General features: G+C 51.0%; 9 protein-coding genes across 9 annotated transcripts; 4 read left to right on the forward strand and 5 right to left on the reverse strand.

The window, feature by feature from the left end:
• Positions 1–623: 623 nt before the first annotated feature.
• Positions 624–962, reverse strand: N7498_010832 (uncharacterized protein; the record flags this gene model as incomplete). The annotated part of the gene is made up of 1 exon (XM_058457888.1): positions 624–962. One exon carries the CDS (start codon positions 960–962, stop codon positions 624–626), a length of 339 nt encoding a protein of 112 aa, XP_058304787.1.
• Positions 963–2,522: 1,560 nt separating this feature from the next.
• N7498_010833 (uncharacterized protein) lies at positions 2,523–4,379 on the forward strand (the record flags this gene model as incomplete). Its single annotated transcript, XM_058457889.1, has 1 exon — positions 2,523–4,379. One exon carries the CDS (start codon positions 2,523–2,525, stop codon positions 4,377–4,379), a length of 1,857 nt encoding a protein of 618 aa, XP_058304788.1.
• A 353-nt stretch (positions 4,380–4,732) lies between these two features.
• On the reverse strand, positions 4,733–8,238 carry N7498_010834 (condensin subunit YCG1; the record flags this gene model as incomplete). Its single annotated transcript, XM_058457890.1, has 2 exons — positions 4,733–6,124; positions 6,181–8,238. 2 exons carry the CDS (start codon positions 8,236–8,238, stop codon positions 4,733–4,735), a joined length of 3,450 nt encoding a protein of 1,149 aa, XP_058304789.1.
• A 227-nt stretch (positions 8,239–8,465) lies between these two features.
• N7498_010835 (cysteine synthase A) lies at positions 8,466–9,636 on the forward strand (the record flags this gene model as incomplete). The annotated part of the gene is made up of 2 exons (XM_058457891.1): positions 8,466–8,583; positions 8,639–9,636. The coding sequence occupies 2 exons, from the start codon at positions 8,466–8,468 to the stop codon at positions 9,634–9,636; spliced, it is 1,116 nt and encodes a 371-aa protein (XP_058304790.1).
• A 62-nt stretch (positions 9,637–9,698) lies between these two features.
• On the reverse strand, positions 9,699–10,617 carry N7498_010836 (putative sulfite oxidase; the record flags this gene model as incomplete). Its single annotated transcript, XM_058457892.1, has 2 exons — positions 9,699–10,310; positions 10,360–10,617. 2 exons carry the CDS (start codon positions 10,615–10,617, stop codon positions 9,699–9,701), a joined length of 870 nt encoding a protein of 289 aa, XP_058304791.1.
• A 1,082-nt stretch (positions 10,618–11,699) lies between these two features.
• On the forward strand, positions 11,700–12,817 carry N7498_010837 (SET domain-containing protein; the record flags this gene model as incomplete). The annotated part of the gene is made up of 2 exons (XM_058457893.1): positions 11,700–12,521; positions 12,575–12,817. The coding sequence occupies 2 exons, from the start codon at positions 11,700–11,702 to the stop codon at positions 12,815–12,817; spliced, it is 1,065 nt and encodes a 354-aa protein (XP_058304792.1).
• Positions 12,818–13,370: 553 nt separating this feature from the next.
• N7498_010838 (translocation channel protein TIM22) lies at positions 13,371–14,289 on the reverse strand. The gene is made up of 3 exons (XM_058457894.1): positions 14,170–14,289; positions 14,019–14,114; positions 13,371–13,961 (listed from the first exon to the last, which is right to left on the reverse strand). The coding sequence occupies exons 1-3, from the start codon at positions 14,263–14,265 to the stop codon at positions 13,626–13,628; spliced, it is 528 nt and encodes a 175-aa protein (XP_058304793.1). The 5' UTR covers positions 14,266–14,289; the 3' UTR covers positions 13,371–13,625.
• Positions 14,290–14,853: 564 nt separating this feature from the next.
• Positions 14,854–16,716, reverse strand: N7498_010839 (DUF4048 domain-containing protein; the record flags this gene model as incomplete). The annotated part of the gene is made up of 2 exons (XM_058457895.1): positions 14,854–15,064; positions 15,131–16,716. Coding segments are annotated over 2 exons (1,797 nt in total), but the record flags the coding sequence as incomplete, so codon positions are not given.
• Positions 16,717–18,921: 2,205 nt separating this feature from the next.
• Positions 18,922–19,539, forward strand: N7498_010840 (uncharacterized protein; the record flags this gene model as incomplete). Its single annotated transcript, XM_058457896.1, has 1 exon — positions 18,922–19,539. One exon carries the CDS (start codon positions 18,922–18,924, stop codon positions 19,537–19,539), a length of 618 nt encoding a protein of 205 aa, XP_058304795.1.
• Between the last annotated feature and the right edge of the window lie 446 nt (positions 19,540–19,985).

Below are 19,985 nucleotides of genomic sequence, written 5' to 3' on the forward strand. Positions count from 1 at the left end.
GAGAGAACCGAGGCCCACGTCGGGATCAGTAATGAGCCCGACTGCTGCGGAGGTTTTCCGACTATGTAACATGTGCCCCGTCATCGAGCTCCGCACCATGAAGCGCGTGTGCCGCCAATTTCCTGCAATATAAGCCGTCTTCAGTAAAAAGTTAAAACGACAACATGCGCAAGGAAGTGAAATTAAAGACAAGTTTACCGCACCATTGCAAAGCCAAGAGGCGGGTTATTCTGCAAATTAATAGACTGTTCAATAGGACACTATTTTCTCTACGGAATTCAACCTATAATTCCACCCATCTATTCTATTTCCGGAAGCAAATATAAGACTAAATGGATGTAAAAATCCGTGGCAACTGTGTTATCACTATCGCCCTGCAGAGATGAACCAGTCAAACTGACAAGGGAATAAACCAATATACGATATGAGAACAGAATAGTCAATGAAAGCCCCGTGATATATGATTCGCAATGAGGAACTGCTTATTGAAATAAAGTACATCTGTGTGTGTGGAACTTCTAACCCCTCTTTCTGACCGTCAACGTTTTGGCGCCCCAACTGCACGAATGCTGACACAAAAGTCCTAACCAACATATTCCAAAACTTGCGCCAGAATCGAAACCTCAAAGCCCCTTTGTTTCTGACTCCGTCAATACATCCTGGTAAACAACGGAACCAACCCATCGATACGGCGCCACATCGGTGAAGTTCTTGATGTCTTCTCTCACTTCCTCCGCACCCTTCACGTTTTCAAATGATGCCAGGTTCTTCCAAATCATCATGGCTTGCACGTGGTACCCTGTATCTTTGGCTCCAGCGATGACAGTGCAGCTTTGCAGGCCTTGTGGTCCCCAACGCTTCTTAACCAGCGGAATATGGTTGTTGAGGTAATACTCCATATTGAAATTAGGTGCGGCCGAGGTGGGATAGATAACTTGGACGAGAACCTGCTGGGATGACATTCTGAAAGATGTTGTACTGAATTCCGAGGACCGAGGATGATTTCAAGTACCTGAAGAATGGAGTGAGCAAGGTTAAATATGCAGAGGTTATGCGTTGATTGATTTAGGTGGCTGCTTAGAAATCGAAATAAATAGTTAACCAACGTAATCTAGGAACTACCGGCCCCACTACTACTTTACAGCCTGCAATATAAAATTCATGATTGACACAAAGCCAATGGGTGGTGATGGCAGAATAGAGCGGTACCGTAGCTGGTGGCCTGTGGATCGGATCATAGTAAGGGAGAGATGGCGTGCTCGAGCTGACCGGTTGACATCCCAGCGCAGTGTCATCCATGCCACCTACGTACCTCGGCTACTACCGGGGAAGGGACTTAAATCGCGTTAACACCGTGCTGACATTCCGATCAATGGATCAAGTGGATCCTCCCCGGTCACTGAGCGAGCTGGATTCTAGAAGATGATCCACAGTGCAATTGTATGCAATCGGTGGTCTTGATGAGATCCACGATAAGGAAAGTCGCCGAGGTTTCCCTGGCTCGCAGCAACAATTATGCCCACGAACCGTATCGAGTCTCAGGCCTGGTGGTCATTTTCCTCACTGGTCTTCCGACGTTGGTGAAGCCCGCTGGCCGATGAAATATCTGATCCGAATGCTGCGGTCCTGTGGAATCAGCGGAAACTTCTAGATGCTCGGCTGCACAGAATATTAAGAGGTATCCACAATATAGACCTCTCCGGAACAGCCTTATATGACGCTTGAATCCAAAGAGGAATTCTGCGCCATTGCCATGTGTTGCAGCACCACATCTTCCGCTCCGGCCAGCCCATGACTGACTTCAAGCCGGTGAACCACCTTCTGCTATGTGGCAATGCCGACATACTATCCCTAGTAAGTCAAGACCCTGCTAGGATGCGACTTTCATAACTGACAAGCTAAATCCAGTCTTATACCCCTGATGGATATTCACGGCTCAGTCTACCCATTGACTGTTGGGACGGTGAAGAAGAGGATGAGCTCAGTATAAGTAAGTTCGATAGTTCCCAAAAAAAAAGGGACAAGTGTGCCTGAGGTCTGATCCACCTGCTCTTTCCGTTTCCAAGGCATCGACCAACCTCCTAAGGGGAAACCTTTCGTATATAGAAGTGTTTGAATATTACTCTTGCATCGTTATTCTGGTGGAAACCTATAGGTGCAAAGTATAAGGGAGATGCCCCCGCTACCCTGGTACTGAACTGAGGTGGGTTAGAAATATCCCGGACTCCACCAAGAGGTCCTTGTGATATGACTATCGTTTTGTCCTACCGGCGGTGGAAGTTATCATTGCGCGTCAAAAACAGACCAGGTGGGCGATCGATGTGAAACAAGTGACTCTACCGCGCCACAGAAGAGAAAGCCCCACTACGCCACTCCTACTACTTCAGCTCGCTCCCTTGATTCCTGAACAAGAGACACAGGAGTCGTTCATTGAATTGTTCTTTCGCACCCACGCCTGTCTCCATGTTTGAATAGCCCTAAAACATTGAATCAGCATCTGAATTCAACTTGGGTGTGCGAAAATGGGCGATGCCGCACGCCCTGATGATGATGAATTCAACCAGGTCCTCCAGGAGAGCCTCAACACATGGTCCTCCTATCTGAATGCTGGGAGCGAAGATCACTTCTTTCTCCAGCAGGCCATAGATTTGAAATCTCTCGTTTGCCAGACCCCGCCTTTCCTAGGTGATGGCCTTGCTTTTCCTAGCGAGTCGATCTCATTCGCTTGCGAGAAGAAATCGACACAGGAGAAGGGCAGTCTTGTCGTCAATGGCCGGTCAACCTGGAGGACTTACAAAGGCACTTGTGACCTACAGCCGAGGGTCCTCCCTAAGCAACTTCTATTAGCAGATGGGAGTCGAGTAAGTGTGAAGTTGTCAGAAGACTCTCCATTTTCAGACTGGCCCGGAGTTCAGGGACTCTCAGGTTATGATAACGGTAATTATCTGTCCGTCCTGTACCTCGCATGGGCCTATATTCTATCTGCTCGATGGGTTGAATTGCTTCGCCGCTCTGTTAGCCACGAATGTCAAATGCGCTACACCGCGCAAGGGGTACAGGGGTCATCGCAGCCGAATAAACCACCCATGGTTCAAATTGACCTCGGCGACGATGCTTGCGAGGAAGAAATCCTCTGGTGGCGCGCTCTTTTGTGTTCTGATGACGGTTGGACTGCGACCACTAAGTACAATGGCCATGTCTATTTGTCGCCATGGTCGGTATCGGTAAAGTGCGCGGGGATGACCGTGGCCACAGAGGATTTTTCCGGTGTTAATTCAGACCCGCCGCTATCGATGACCGCTCTCAAGTACCTCTCTCGTTTCTGTGTGCACCATCGTCTTTACGCTCAATGCTCAGTCGCCCTTGCTGGGGCACTCTTCATTCCATTTCTAAGCGGGAGAACAGTTTCTCTCCCCTTTCCAAAACAACCTTCTCGGCTGGAAATACTGGAAATAAAGGAAAGTTCCAAGGAGTCTGCATTTTCTATACAAGATCTTCTCAAAGAGCACGGCGAATTGCTTCCCAAATATATGACATTAAGTACCAATACGTGGGGTTTACGCTCTCTTCTGTGCTGCACCTTCTTCAATACGGATATTGCGTGTAATCTTGTCAGTGCATGGATGAATCCGGCTTTTGCGGTTCTTGATTCGATTTCCCCAAGGGAAGATCTATTGGCCGCATTAATGGCAAATCGACAGCCTCGACTCGGCATCCTCTGGCTCGGTGCAATTCTCACAGGGCTGGCAAAATCCGTCTTGCGTGACATACGAGCAGGAATGACGGCTCTAGATCTCCCAGCTTCTGCCTGGACGGGAACAAAACAGACATTCTTGACCTCTAAAGTAGGGGACAGTGATGGTGAAATAATAAACCGCGATGACGAATGTCGGCTGCTTTTCATTACCGCCTGTGAAGGCCATGACCGACCTCCAATCTGGCCTTGGAAGCCCTTTGGGTTTACACAACTTTGCGATACAGAGCTGTCGGTCCGACAACATGCTCAATGTACCACTCATTGCTTAGAATACGAATCTTGGGAATGGATTTTGACGAACAACCGTTCCATGAGAGATTTTGGAGAAATTAGTCAACCTCCTGATCAAGCATCACATTTATCTACCAACAGGACATCGGTTGCGCTTGACGATTATAACTATGATTTCTTCTCACAACTCCTTTCTGAAGGAGCGACACGTGGGATATTTGGATGGTTGAGATCGACAGGGTACCCTCGCAGCGAGAGAGCCATATATCAGCATTCTTGGTTAGATTTAGAAGCCACCGACGAAGAGCCTGATGATGCAGGATCAGACGTAGATATACAGCGAGGCTCGGAGGAAATGCGCGTTGAAAGCTGGCTCGAAGGTGTCGAATAGCATGTGCAAAGCAGGTGAGATCGCAAGGTCAATGTGTCCGTGGAAACCCGTCGGGTCGTCAGCTGTGTGATCATGGCATTGGTACAATTCCACCCAAAACCGTGACTAATGGAAAAGAATTTCGTATATAGAATACTCTGAATGACTTGCATCGTTCTTCCGGTCAGAAGCTACACGTACAAAGTATAAGTGCGTAAAAGCGTGGTATTTCGTAATAGAAATCGCAAGCATAAAATCAACATTGAGATCATGTACAACCGAAGCCAGTCACCACGTATCGAAAGTCCATCGATGCCTTTGAACCCAGGACCCAGACACAACCAACGCCAACCTAAACCCAAACCAGAATTTCGTCACTCATCGGCAGTTTCCTCCTTTATGATTGTTCCACGGCTAGTGTCATGATCGTCCTCTTCATCTTCCTCCATGATGCTAGGCTCGACGGCGACATGGGTGCGAACAGCACCGCCTTCAACAGCTGGGCGCACACTGCCAGATCGAATGCCACTGTCGCCTTCATCTTCCTCCATGATAGAGGGCTCCACTGAAACCTGTCGGCGACCAGTTGGCTCAACAGAGCGTCGGGCACTAGCAGAGCGGACGCTGGCGACATCACTGTCAGGCTCTTCTGTGCCGGCTCGAGGGTGTGCGCTGGCCGCACGAGCATCCTGAGCAACGGCGAGGATCTTCAAAACAGAGTTCTTAGTCTTGACCAGGGCGTTCCTGCTAGATGCTTCGGCAGCAAGACCCTCTTCAATAGTCTGGTCAAGCAACTCCTTGACTTCTTCGGCGAGCTGAGCATTTTCAGGTTCGATCTCAACCCCCGTCGCTGTAGCACTGCGAATGCTGGTTCTAAACTGATCTTCGCTCTCTGGGGCGCGAGAACCAGCACGAGAGGGGACTGTTGGAGCAGCAATGAAAAGTTTGCTCAACAGGGAAAATAGCAACTTGCGCTCTTCCTTGTTGCAACGGTTGCTACCGGCACTGACGCCCAAAACACGCTCCAGGATGTCTTTCACCAAGGCCAGGTGCACCCAGCCGCAAGCATTCGAGCTAGAGGCACCACCTGCCAGAATACGCTCGCCGCCTAGGCCAACAACCCGACGCTCATCAGTCCACTCGGCAAGCATACCAATGACACCAGTCATGAGTGTCTTGATTTCGCGCTCGCCAGTGGTGTCGTCGATCTCGCCATCGCTATCTTCTTCAGCCTCGAGCGAATAGTGCTCCTCGGCGGCATTGATCACTCCACGGACCACGGGTACTGCAACCCGCCGCATATGCTGAGTGTTGTCGAGGCGCGAGTGGCAATAGACGGGGAAGAAGTATGCTAGCGACTGCCGAAGTGCAGGGTTCTCCTTCGTGCGGGGGTGGAAGAAAGACACCACGAGGCTCTGCAATAGCGTTTCCACGGCTTTCTGGTTATATTCCTGGATGGCAGGTGGGACATTTGGCCCGGTAGGTTCGAATGTACTGGTGAGCAACAACTTTGACAGCGCCGAAGCCGCTCCGGACTGCACGCTGGGAGGAGAGTTTGCTTTCAGGGCTCGTGAGAACACCTTGAGCAGAGGCTTTTGAATCGCTGGAGGGGTCACCGTCTCGCCGTCAGACTGAGTGTTCGGCGCAAGCAGCGAGGGATGCGTGGTAATCATATCGCAAATGATCTGCAATGCAGTTACTTGTAGCCCCTCGTGGCCCTTACTGTAGCAGTGGATGAACAGAGTCATGTTCTCCTCGGCAAGGTTCTGAAATCATGCTTTGTTAGTTGAAAAATTGCGTCACAGATGAGATGCAAACTGACCTTGTCAAGAAGACAGCAGAGACCCAAACAATAAAGACCACGTTCACGAATCGGGGCTTCGTGACTCCGTACGGCGGGAACGACGAGGTTGTTCAACATGGTCACCAAATTCATGCTCTGCTGCAGGTTGCCTTCGACGTTTTGAAGCATACATTGGGCGATGTGGAGACACTTCATGTTGACCACAATTTCACGGACAATTTTCGCCTTGGCTTCTTCCTTGTTGAAGGGGGTTTCTTCCTCGTCGCCAGGCGTCTCGGAGCGATGGCGGCTGCTTGTGTCATCGCTGATTTCGGATCTGGCCGACACGAAGCTGTCTTCGGTGGCGATGGTATCGTGGACTTCGGCAATGGCTTCCAGGACAACGCTGCAGAACTCGCTTTCACCGGCGAGATCGGGTCCACAGGCACACCGCAGGGTCTCAACAGCTAGCTTGGTGCATTCTTCTGGGAGTTCTGGCACGGCCAATGACTCCCTCAGAAGAGAGAACATCTTCCGCCGGCCCACCTCATCACTGTAATCCAGAGTGATCGCAATGTGCAAGAGCTGCTCAACGATAAATTCCTGCTCAACCGCATCTTCATCATTCGCTTCGCTGGAGTCCTTCAATTGTCTCTTCCGTTGCAAAAGCTCGGTCATATACTTGGAAAGGAAGTAGGCAAGTGCCGTAACTTCAGGCATTTTCTCGTCCGCTAAATCATCGTATTTGCCCTCATTCTCGACGCGGCAGAAATCGTTGAATGATCGCAGGAGGAAGGCCGACTCCCCCGTCAGAGATTCCCAGAAAGGCTCATCAAAGACAACTGCTTCCCGGTAATCAGGACGTCCTTCCCAGAAGGCACGCATTGCTTCATGGGCAATGCCACTTTCCATTCCAGAATTGATGACATCAATTCGCTCCAGCAGTTCCAGCAGGGCATTCAGGTCGGGGGCTGACCGTTGGGCGTTTCCACCCTCGTTAGGGTCGCGGTTAGTTCCGGCGCAGTCTTCCACCCAACGGTCATAAAACAGTTTGCCGGTCGCCTTTCGAACGCTCTCGTCGCGGTCTCGCAAACCCCAGCGGAGGAGTTTTTCACGCATTGATAGGGACAGGTGGCGGAAATCACCCAGAGTAGGCAATAGACGGGAGTACAAGGTGCGTCTGGTCGGTGCATCGAGATCGCGGGCTCGTTCGAGGAGGTACGGAAGAGTGGTGGGGGCGAGCGGAAGGTTCGTGAGGAGACTTTTGCGGACATCGGCACTAGTATCGTTCTGCATGATGTCCATCAATTTGTCGAGAAGAGCAGAGGAAGTATCTCCGCTGCCATCCTCGTCTCCCTCGTTCCCAGCTAGGCGGGCAAGGCCAAAGACGGCTTGTACGCGCACCGATGACTCTTTGTCACGGATTCGCTTCAACAGGCCTTGGCGGATTGTATGGTATAGCTCATCATCGATCGACTCGAGACAGTTGACGACATGTGCGACGATTTGGGTGGCGCGGAACCGGATCATCTTGTCCTTGGCGGATAGGACAGGCACCAGGAGATGAATCAGACTCGAGGTCAAGCGGGAAGTGGGAGTCTCTCTGTTCGCCTCATCGTCGTCTGCACCGTTCAAGCCGAAGAGCTCACCGTCCTTTTCGAATGCATGTGGGATGAAACTGTCCATGAAGCGCACAATGCGGTCGCCAACGGGTTCTGATTTCTTGATTGGAAGAATTCGAAGCAGGCAACGGCCCACCTCGATATTGAACTCCCTCTCTGGAATGCTCTCTTCCTCTGGGAGCTCGACCTCTTCTTGCTCTTGGTCCTTTCCTTTCTTCTTCCGAACGATGCCGCTGCTGATTTCCTGCAACTTTCGCAGGCGCACCACGAGCTTGCGATGACCGGTGGTTGCTCGCTGAGCATCAGCAAAGATGGCGCATACATCGCGGCGAAGGTTCGGGGATGCGGTTGGCAGTGCTGCTTCTTCAGGAATCGCGAATGATGGGGTCACCGAGGGGGCACGCCCCGCGGAGGGCTGTGCCGACGACCTGCGTGTTGTCGCGGAGGTCGAACGGGCGGCGACGCGGCCTGGCATTGTGGGTGTCGATATCGAGGCGCAATTAATGAGGGACGAAAAGCATGGCAGTCGCGAATCCACAGATGAGGCAAGGAGAAGTGCGGGCGGTAAACAAACAGCCCAAACGGGGAAGGAGCGATAAGGGTCACGTGGTGTGCTTAATCAGCCCGGTCATCGGAGCTGCTCGGCCGATTGCAATGAACCGATTGACTTACATTGCATTGCTTTCATTGCACTCGTGCGCGATGTTCCGTCAAAGTATCCGTCGCTTTGGTACTACGGCCTTGCGTGCCGCTGAGGGATCGACTGCTTACTGCACCCGGGTGTCCACGGCGCAGGGCGCTGTGAATGGCCTGACGGAGGGTATGTCCGAGCTTCGGTACAAATGCATGACCAATTGATCTGACATTTTGCATAGCAATTGGAAACACTCCGTTGATTCGGTTAAAGAAGCTATCCGAGCAGACCGGGTGCAATGTGTTGGGCAAGGCGGAGTTTCAGAATCCCGGTGGCAGTGTGAAGGATCGGGCTGCTCTGTTCGTGGTCAAGGACGCGGAAGAGAAGGGACTTCTTCGACCGGGTGGTACAGTGGTTGAGGGCACTGCTGGAAACACCGGTATTGGTCTCGCACACGTATGCCGGTCCAAGGGTTACAAGCTGGTGATCTACATGCCCAACACTCAATCACAGGGCAAGATTGATCTGCTCCGGCTGCTGGGCGCGGAAGTGTACCCTGTTCCTGCTGTGGCATTCGACAACCCGCAGAACTACAATCACCAAGCGCGCCGGCACGCCGAGTCCCTGGATAACGCCGTTTGGACTAACCAGTTCGACAACACCGCCAACCGCCAAGCGCATATCGAGACTACCGGGCCAGAATTGTGGGCTCAGACTGGCGGCAAGATCGACGCATTCACTTGCGCTACCGGGACTGGCGGTACGCTGGCTGGTATCACCCGCTATCTTAAGGAAGTTAGCAACGGCCAGGTCAAGAGCTTCTTGGCTGATCCTCCGGGCAGTGTCCTGCACAGCTACATCCAAAGCGGCGGTAAGCTGACCGAGCGCTCTGGTGGCAGTATCACCGAAGGGATTGGCCAGGGCCGTGTCACGGACAACCTGAAACCCGACATTGACCTGCTGGATGGCTCGCTGAACATCAGTGACGAGAAATCCATTGAGATGGTCTACCGTTGCCTGGATGAGGAGGGTCTGTATCTCGGTGCCAGCTCTGCCCTGAACGTTGCGGCTGCTAAGGAGGTTGCTGAGAAGTTGGGCAAGGGCAACACCGTTGTGACGATTCTATGCGACGGCGCTTACCGGTACGCAGACCGGTTGTTCTCCAACACCTGGCTGGAGAGCAAGAACCTTCGCAGTGCTATTCCTAAGCACCTGGAGAAATACATTGTGCTGCCTTAGACACGAATAAAAATGTATGAAATGTGAATATATTTGTACTTTGATCCATCTTCCAACTCTGGTCAGTCTGCCTTGTGCGTTGTTTCCACTACTGTCAGGTCTTCTGCTCGACCATATCCACTATATCCCACGCCCCGCAGATTCCATTGTGAATGTTCCTGCTGTGTGTTCCCACCAGCATCTGTTGCACGACTCAATATTTCCCTTCCATTTCCGACTGCCATCTTTAATTGGGCCTTCCACAACACCCAGCACCATTTCATTTCATCACTTCCGCCACTGAGCTCGGCATCGATCCATGTCGTACCACCGTCTCCCGATACCTCCACACGAATGAGAGGTCCATCTGCTCCCTGGGGAACGGCATAGCCTTTGGTTTCCACCAATCCAGATGGTGACAGCGAAACAGTCTCTCCGTCGGCAGGGACGGCAACAACGGAATTGATTGGTGTATCATACATTGGCGGGATATTCTCAAACTGCTTTTCAGCAGATGAATGATCGGTCACATCAGGTGGAAGGATCTTATAGTCGCGCTGCTGGTAGAAGTTAGGGGACTCGGTATCTTGGACGGTGATGCGATCTAGCCATTTGACCCAGCGCGCACCAACAATGCCAGGAAGCACCACGCGGACGGGATGGCCATGATTGGCAGTGAGAGGCCGGTCGTTGATCTAAAGCAGTATTAACATAAGTAAAATCAAAGGGCAGAAATTTGCTCACTTTCAAAGCAAGAATTGCATCTCCATCTTCTCGCATACATCTCTCCAGCGTCACACTGGACCCGAACCAGTGATCTTCCTGGCATTGGACTTGGTAAGAAGCAAAAGCAACATGTAGCTCACGAGCAGAGTCCATGATATCATCTGCCAGGCCAGCACGGAGCAGGACATCACGGATACGAGGGCCTGTGAACTTGCAATTCATAACCGCCGCGTCGCCCCAATCAATACCCTCCACCTCGCGCAGCATGGTGCGCATTGTATGTCGCCGATTCCCCGCGCACGATATGGCACATACTACTTCATGCTGAGGGAATTCGGCGAGAAGTTGGTCTGGGGAGAAAGAAATGGGTGTTTTGACCTGGCCGTCTATCCGAACGACATGCTTTTCAGCGCGGATGTGAGGAATTGGACCGTGATTGCGGTCATAGCTGATGTCTTGGGGCGTAAGAAACCTGCATTGATAGAAAAGGTCAGAAGAGTTATGGCTGACGTTGAGAGTTCCACAGGCTATGATTTGGGTGGACCTACTGTTCAATCAGTTCTTCAGGATTAGGTTCACGATTCAAAGGCTGTTCTGGCGAGTAGTCCAGTTGTGTTGTTTCGCCTACGGTGGAGTAGGAGACCGGGTCCATATCTTTAGTGGCCGCAGAGCCCTTTTGCTTCATGGGCAATTGATATCTGACTTGTAATGTCCATTTGGAAGTGCAGGTGTTACACGGTGACCATGGGATGACGGTATTCCCGGCAGTGTTGCCATTACGTCACCGAGCCCTAAGAACAGTGCAAAAGTAAGTTTACACAGGAAGAAGTAGACTCCAGCTGGTTATAACTATACATATATATTTTTAGAGGCTAAATTTGAAGTACCCTTTAGATCTTTTGACCATATCCATGTTGTCGGTTTTCCTTCCTGTTGTTAATCAAACCCAAGAATGTTTTCAAGCACTATTTCGGCGACCAACGATCAATTTTTAATCCGTCCTGAAAAGATTTCCCACGACTGGGCTACGTAGATTCAGGCTCATGCAACAAGATGGTAATCGAAAGAACGTCACAGATCGAGTCTCCAGTTAACCAATAAATTGAGCTTATCTTGGCTCATGCTGCTACCGCCAATCAAGCGCTGTCGCTTGGGATAACCTCACCTCGGGATCCCGGACAGAGACGGTATTGGCTACCCTGGCCCAGTATGGCGACGATGCGCCCCACTAGCGGAACCCTTTACACTGCGGTTCTCAAAAACGTTTCAGAGCAAAAGATTTTGCCGCATGGCCTCGATTCTGAACCCGTAAAAAAAAACATACTAGAAACCTTCCGGGGCAGCTTCAGCACCACGCCATGTCCCAAGTCGTATATATCACCGTCGAACCATCGGAACAGACTTGTGTAGACGGGATCTCCCAAAAGCAGTCCGGTTGGATCCACGAACATTTGATCGAGAGCGCCGATCCTGTCAAAGGCCGCCAGTTCCGCGCATCCCATCACATCCCGAAAGGCACCTGTCTCCTCGTCGACCGCCCTTATGCAGTTATTCCCGTCGTTGATGAGCCTGCTGTCAACGACAATCTTATTTGCAACAATCCCGCTTGTAATCGTCGAGCCCCTCGCGCCGAGAGATACTCATGTCTGAATGCTTGCATTCAAGACGTGGCATGGTGCAGCAGCATCTGCAAAGACGCCGATAAATCTCGACATGACTTTGAATGCACGTGGCTCAAAAGATATGCTGAGTCAATACGAAACAAACTGGGTGAATACGAATTCGGCATGCTCTGGCTGATTGTCCGTCTGCTCGCCACTCGACATGTTGAATTGCAAGAGCACGGATCCATGACCGGATCCCAAACCCGGCGTTTCAAACATGGCTGGGAAGCCATCGACTCGCTATGCGGGTCATCCGGAACATGGTCCCATGATCAGGTCAAGTCCTGGACGACTCTCGTGAAGAAGTACCTCAAGAGCAGCCCGGCGCTACCCCACGGGTTGAGTACGGACCGAATCCTTCATCTCATCTGTCAAGAAGAGGCGAATTCATTCGGACTTTATCCCAGAGAAACAGGGCATTTTCCTCCGCCGAGCCCGCCAATTGATAGAGGAGAGCAGTTCGCTGCGGCCGTTTATCCCACTGCAGCAATAGCTAACCATTCATGTGTGCCTAATGTATGTATTCCGTCATTCACCCTACGGAAAGAGAAGTACTAACAGAGCTAAAGATCATTCATAAGCCCAACGATGAAGGCCACATGGTCTTTACCGCGTCTCGCGATATTTTCCCCGGTCAGGAATGCTGCATCTCCTACTTCGACCTCACGCAACACTCAGAACTCGACTCGCGCCGTGGGCATCTTCGAAAATCATTTCGGTTCGTGTGTCATTGTGATCGCTGTGTCTCTGAAGAGCCAGCGGAAGACACTGTAGAGTGGTCCGCGATGCCGCTAACGGACGATACGATATAAAAATTCCGCCTTTTTGAAACCACACGCCTCTTATACGGCTTTATCGTGATGCATAGTGCCGGCTGTACGACACTCTTTGCCCCATATCAACTTATGATTAGAACCTTGAAAGTACATAGACAAATGAAGAGTTCCTGATATGACAACCTTGGAATGAGGAGGCCTGCATTACCTTACATATTCGTATTAAGTCTAGCCCAATGGAGTGGTTTGAAGAGATGCACGATTGCAATGCGGGTCACGCATCTCTCGAGGTAGATCTGATTCAAGTGAAATAGCCAACTCAAATAGGTCATAGCCGGGAGGCATTAGTTTCTTTGCATGGTAAGCTGAGAACTGGTGAAAAAGTGGAAATGACTTGATCGAATTGGTATCAAAGATGAGATGGAGAATTTCCCAATGAAGGGCTTCTAATGCATGTTCACATAGAACATGCAAATATAGTACACGAGTGAAGATAGCCCACAAACAAACAAGAACTGGAGGTTTTCCTAGCTCTTCAGGAATGCAATGCAAATAACCAAGCCGAGAGGATATCACACACTCGGCTCGTCCGGTGCAGCTCCAAAGGAATAAGAACCCCTCCACGGAAAAGCCCTCCTGAAATCATCATACAGAACAGGAAGACGTTGCAAAATAACACAACCCAAACGCCTTCTATGCTCCCGTTCTATCCCAAATGTCGCGAAGCGCCGCAGAAAATATACAGATCGAAGAAAGGCAACGGAGTCGAGGCGTCGAAAAAGCGAATCTAACGGCGGTATGCAGTGAAGCAGGTTACCACGAAGCACGCTCAAAAGCCTCGAGCTTACTCTGACTCAGGCATCCTCATATAAGCATCGATAGCGGCACTGAATGCTGCGAAGCCAGCGCAACCAAAGGCAGCCGCCTGCGGACCAGCCTTGGCACCGAGGATACCACCGGTAATACAACCAGAGGCGACACTGTTGGTCAGGTCGTTTTTGGCGCGGAGACCTTCAATGCAGCACTCGGTACCGGAGTACAACGCGCCGACAATACCGAAGTTCTTAGCGGACGACCAGGAGCGGGAACCCATATCCTTAAAGCCACGACGGACTTGCTCGCGCCAGGGGAGGTTGGAAATTTCGCGGCCCTGAGGGGTGAGGGGAGAGTCGTAGGACATCTAGTGGCGAGTCGTTAGATATTGTGGGCGTGAATGAGAATCAACCTGGTAACTTACACTGGCCATGAACAGGCCGAAGGCACCACCGAGACCGAAACCCATCGTACCGGAGATGACTGTCTTTACTGGACACGACTCCATACCAGCTTGCATCTAGACGATCAAGTTAGCAAATGCGCGTTTCGCGGCCTTGGACTCAACCACGTACCATCTTCACCATGGCCTGTTCCTGATCATTCATTCCTGCTGTCTGGTTGCCAGCACCACCGAGGCCCATGGGCGTTGTCATACCCGGAATGCTCATAGTGGATTAAACGCGAGGTAGGTCGATATTAAGGGTAAAAGGGGAGCGTAGTTGTGTGTGTGGAATCCGGGGCGAGAGGGCCTTTTGATAAGAAATGGTAGGGTGGGTATCTTCCCCTCGAAGAAATGCGTTCAAGAAGCTCACGGCGAGGAAGCTCGGAGATCTTGCGGAGGCGACTCGCGCAAATTTATTTTTACGGCGACCCGAGTCCACCAAAAGTGCAGCTCGGCACGTGATATCAAACACCCGGGAAATCATCGTCCTCAACAAGTACATTAACGCTAGCATGAAATAGTTCGGCTATTTTTCATTGATAAATCCAGGTTTCTATTTTGTCGTTCTGGCAGTCGTTAATAGTCTTCAAATATTCCATCGTAGTTGGCCAGCTAGAAAAGCAATGAAGCCAGTCGCTCCTAGTATTCGCAAGAGAAAGAAACAACGCTCTCGTGGGTTGAACAGTCGTAACCCTGTATGAATCCGTGGTGCGTTCGTGCCAATTCGCCCAACGGAGACCCTATATTGGGCCGAAGAAGGAAAAGGGTCTAATATATACATAGAGAAAAGAAAGAAAAAGATATAAAAGGACCATCAATCCTTCTTGCTGCTCTTGCTTCGGCTGGACGAGGACGACGAGTCCTTTCGTTCCGGTGAAGGTGAGAGACTTCGCTCCCACTCGGCCATGAGATTGGAGGCGGTGCGCTGTAGCTTGGACGGGGCCAGCTGGGTGATGGTAGGCCAGGGAATACCTTCGGTCACGCTGGGATCGGGTGCGGCGGAACTGGGGTTCCATTCGCCAAAGCTGGGAATAGGGCGTCAGCGCATAACGAGGTTGTCATAAATAAAATCAGGAAAAGTCGCAATGTACCTGGCACTCGTTCGTGGACTGCTGCCCTGCGTATCTGGGGACTGATCGTGCTTCGACTCGACTGTCGACCGGCTGGAGGAGGGCGTGTGTGTCATCTTCGATGCTGGGAGCGGCGTATCCCACATATCCCAGTTGTCGGCCGTATCATCCTCCGCTGCGACTGGACTGCTGGAGCGGTGATTTTGCTGCTCGGGTTCGTTCGCGCCTCGTGGGGTCGTCGCGTCGATGGTGTCGGAGGGACTGCGACGAGCGCCTGTCGACGTCTGCGCTGGTGAATCAACGCCGAATTCATGCCAGAAAGACGAGGAAATGTCCACCGGCTTGGTGTCTTTACCAGATGATGTTTCGGCCGCCGGCCTCCTCCCCCGCGATGATGACGATGCTGATCGTGAGCCGCTTCCTGTGGCTGATAACCGATCTCGACTTTGTGATTTGGCCAAAGAATCACGTTTGCGTGAGGTCGACGGGGTTAACGAGTTGGATTGCGACATGGTCCTGGATTCGGTTGCGTTGATGCCCTCTTCGCCCACCGTTGCCTGTCGGATGTCCTCGAAGAATGTCCAGAGACCCTCGCGCAAATCAGAAGCCATCTGTTTTCCAGTACGCATGAGGGCCTCACGAGATGGAGGCGGCATGGTCTTCCGCCACTGCGAAAGCAAATGCTCCGGCACCTGGCTTTCATCCATCGGCATCCCAATGTTGGCAACATTGTTACGCTCAACGGATGGCAGCGTAGCCGACCGCGGGGAGCGGCCCACGCGTTCGGCATCCGACGGGCTTGGCCCGCCGATAGATGGGCTTGGAGCTGTTACTGGTGACAGAAGAGACAGAGTGCGCGTATGGGAGCCCTGGAAGACACGCCGCCCGTTGGCAGAAATGGTTGTACCTTTAGGTGGCGTAGGACGGACGATACTTCGCCGATCCATTTCCCGGCTGATACGTTCCTGTGATACTGAAGAGCTTCCGACCGAGCTCATGCTTTGTTCCCGACGATGCGAACTGGACCCCTCCGCCCCGCTAAGATCGGGAGACCGCAGTGGCAGCATCGGCTCAGCATGAAGACTGATCTCGGTGCGTTTCCTCGATTTCTCAGACTGCGCCCATTGTTTCTTGAGGGTGGACAGGTCCGTCTCGGCCCGGGTCAGCTCCTCCCGGAGCTCCATCACCCTCCGCTCTTGCGAGGCGATAGCCCGAAGGAAGTCGATGCCATCGCCATCGACATCAAGAGGAACAGGAGCATCAGCCGGGAGTGCGGAGGACGGACGAGTCGACGATTGTGTGATGGGGGTCATGGATCCGGGGGAGGCGACACTGGGGTCAGTGGCGGACGGCGGTTGCTCCAGCGGGATGTTGATGGGGAAGTTCAAGGTCAACCGTTTCGTATGTCGGGCCCCGGAATGGGCACGGGGTGGTAGCGATGACCCTTTCTGCAACAGCGATGAGGATCGAGAGGGAGTGGTTTGCTCGGAGGCAGGCTTCGGTTGGGGTCGAGACTCGAATGTCGTGTGGGACGCATCCGGCACAGAGCCATGGACGTCGCCCGTTCCCGGGGAGCTCTCCATTGTGGGCCAGCCAGCTGAGAGAGAACTATGTGGGAAATGTGGGCATGAATGAACGAGAGTATAGGTAGGAGTATATGTACAGTTGAGAAAAGAAAAAGCGAGCTGACAGGAAGTCTGCTGTGGTCCTCCCGTCTCCTGAGCCCACAGCGGGTCCCTGGACCGCGCATCCTTGCCACGAGTGTTCAGGGGCCGAGGCGGAGCCGGCTACTTAGCGTTGCTGAGCTTCATTTGAACATGTCTTTCGTGGACTACAATTATACCGTCAACAGGCAACCCTCGGTGAATACTATTTTACTATTGTAGAATCTGGGAACTGCGTGCGCCCCAGATTCGTAGAGTGATCGGCGTTGTAAACTCCCACGCGAAGCAGCATGCCGATTACAGGATACAAGTTCCCAACAAGAATGCGCACAGGAAATATGTCGGAGCCTAGACCCGGTATCGGTTTATCTTAATTTGTCGCCCTCTTGAACGTTTGGATACTCTGATGGAGCGGCAAAATAACGGATTGTTCATACGGGGGTTAAAGTAGTCCCTATATACCTTGACGCCGATGTCAATTAACAATCATTCTATGTCTTTCAAGCTTTCTAGTAGTTATTTTAACCACAATGCTTCGTCATCAAGGAATGTCACTTTCAACCTTGGAACCTTGGGAATAGATAGCACTAGTTATCTCTATCGAATTGGTCATTCAAGTCGGGTGCGGTTGCGCATTTCTGCACTTCCGCTCTATACTTGCTGAAATATCGCATTTCCTCTGCCACGCCTTGGCGTTCCCGTTCCATTTTAGTGCTCAGACCTTGCCGCTTTTTACTCACTGAGTAGAACTGAGCACGCCTCTGAGCGGTTTGAACTGCTGCTCTCTGAGCATCCCCTGATTCTCAAACGTTGAACCACGATCAAGATATGTATCGACCAATACTCACGCTCAGTGAGCACAAGAGTGAACAAATCCACTGACAGACTTTACCCGGTATATATTTTATTATTGTTCCGTGGTTGATCTTAGTTTCCACCCTCCTGGGTTACTTCTTGAGTCATTTTTTAAGGGTTGCAAGGCTAGCTGGAGTTGAGCCAAGGTAATCCTATTTCTATGGCTATATAGCGGCGTACTGTAATGAAGTGCCTGTAGAGGTCCGCAGCCTTATGGCAGCCCGGACTAATTTGATTTTTTTGTATATTCTTACCTCCCTGTCCCGAATAGTAGACTTTATACTTCATAGTACAATGACAAACAAAGGTCCTTTTTCTATTTTTCATAAGTTTGGTGACCCTCGGTATTGCTAATTCAAGGGTTCAAGGATATGAGAGCCCCTCGGTCAGTACGTGCTAAAGACTCCTGAAAAAGGGCTTACCTGTAAGCCCAGGCATAATCAGCTTCATCATCAACCACATTTGTTCTTCCTAGAACCTACTGCCAAGATAGTTGCCAAAGGGAATAGATGATCAATAAGTTGGACCTAGACAACAGCAAAATGCATCACAGATCAAGATCTCCACCTTTGCCAAATTCCCTACGCCAGGACTCGTTATCAACTCCATTGTTTAGAAATCTTAGCAGCATCACGATATCCTCTCTCCAACCCGCGCGTCATGTTTGTAATGCTTATAGACTCAAGGGAGCTGGAATCGCCGAGTTCGCGGGGATTGCGGATAATCCGTTAGGTCTTGGTAGTGGGCCAAGCATTCACGCAATACGTGCACAATGACGTATATTGAGGTTAGGGTAGCATTCATCTCGAGCTATGAGCACGATCGTAACTGCATCCCCTCCTAGACACCCCACTGCTTCCTGCAGTTTTAGACCTGTCCAAGGTGAACAGGGATATCCCACTTCTCTGTCCCCAAAAGGGTATCACAGAATTGTCAATGTGATACATCAACTTTGCCAGACATACCATCACACTACTATTCCAGATATCTACCTTGCAATGACGTGGAATTAGCGGAATCGCGTCATCAAGTTCCCGAGGTCGATGCATTGATCAGAGTTTTGTCGCTGTCGATCTTCAGAGGACTGTAATTAATACAGTCTACGTGAGCTACGATCGACGATAATAGTATCATATAGAGGATAGTACAGAACAAAAGCGGTGAAGCTGCGACTATTTAAAGAGACGTATTTACCATCTTTGCCCCGGAACAACAACTCAGATTTTTGTGACCATCTTTGCTATACACTACTCTCCAATCACTATTACATAATTTCATTTTTCTTCCTACAAAATGGGTTGGAATATGCAACGGACCTACGACGCGCAATGGGAAGCGGCCGATTTAGCGGCCCAGACGCGCGAAGATGCTATCAGGGCTCCAGGTTTGATTCCCAAGGAGGATATTTGGCAACCTGGCGAATGGGCCAAGTGGCTAGATATCGAACGCAAGCTCTTGGCGAAACGGCAGGACGCACAACAGTATCGGGCGACCAAAATGTTGGACCAGGTCAAAACGGTGATTCAAGCCACCTATACACCCGAGGGAGGGGAGAAAATCTCCGAAGACTCGATCAATAGGGTGGCCTTGAGTATCGTTACGGTGGTGGTGGTATATAATTGTCTACCACCGGAACTCATGGCCGTCACAGATGAGGAAAAAAAACAGATCCTTGACCGGTACTGGGAACTGAAGCAATTACAAGAATGTTACCCAGGATTAAGTGTAGACACATGGGAGGAGGTTAAGACGGGCCTTGAAAAATTACCGCCTTCGCCCCTCACTGCCGAAATGGACTGGGAATTCATTTCTGAGCAACTGGTCCTGGAAACTTACGAAAGGGGAGGAGTTGGCCCTCTCGAAAAAAGTGATATTGAGCGGCTAATCGAAGGTAAACAGAAGAAGGTATAGCTCCCACCCATTCTCAATATTCACCTTACATTTGGGACTGCCTGGTTGACTGTATGTTGGGAGTCTATAGGCAATCACCAACGATGTACTGGCTCGTGAACTCAAACTTGATGCCCAAGATCTTTAGAGTTATTCGGAGATTCTATGCGACCTCCGAAAGTTTGCAACGGATAAGCAGATCGGCCGCCTTGTCCCTTCTGGTCATACCGAAGAACAGACTAAGGCTTTCATTCATGAATGTGTGGATCTACTTCAACAAGAACAATGGTTTCGTATTGAGACAGCAGATGCATTTCGGGACTATTTTGACAGTGACCAGAAGGCAAAACTGTACTCCCAGCTCATGAACGATCCAGAATGGTCTAAAGACTCAAAAAGTATCGGAGTGCAGAAAACTCTCATGGAATCTCTCGCAAATGATTCCGCTTTTCTTGGGAGGTGGTTAG

The sequence above is a fragment of the Penicillium cinerascens genome, assembly GCF_028974065.1.
Source record: "Penicillium cinerascens strain IBT 15544 chromosome Unknown scaffold_4_segment0_segment1, whole genome shotgun sequence".
Classification (NCBI taxonomy): Eukaryota; Fungi; Ascomycota; class Eurotiomycetes; order Eurotiales; family Aspergillaceae; genus Penicillium; species Penicillium cinerascens.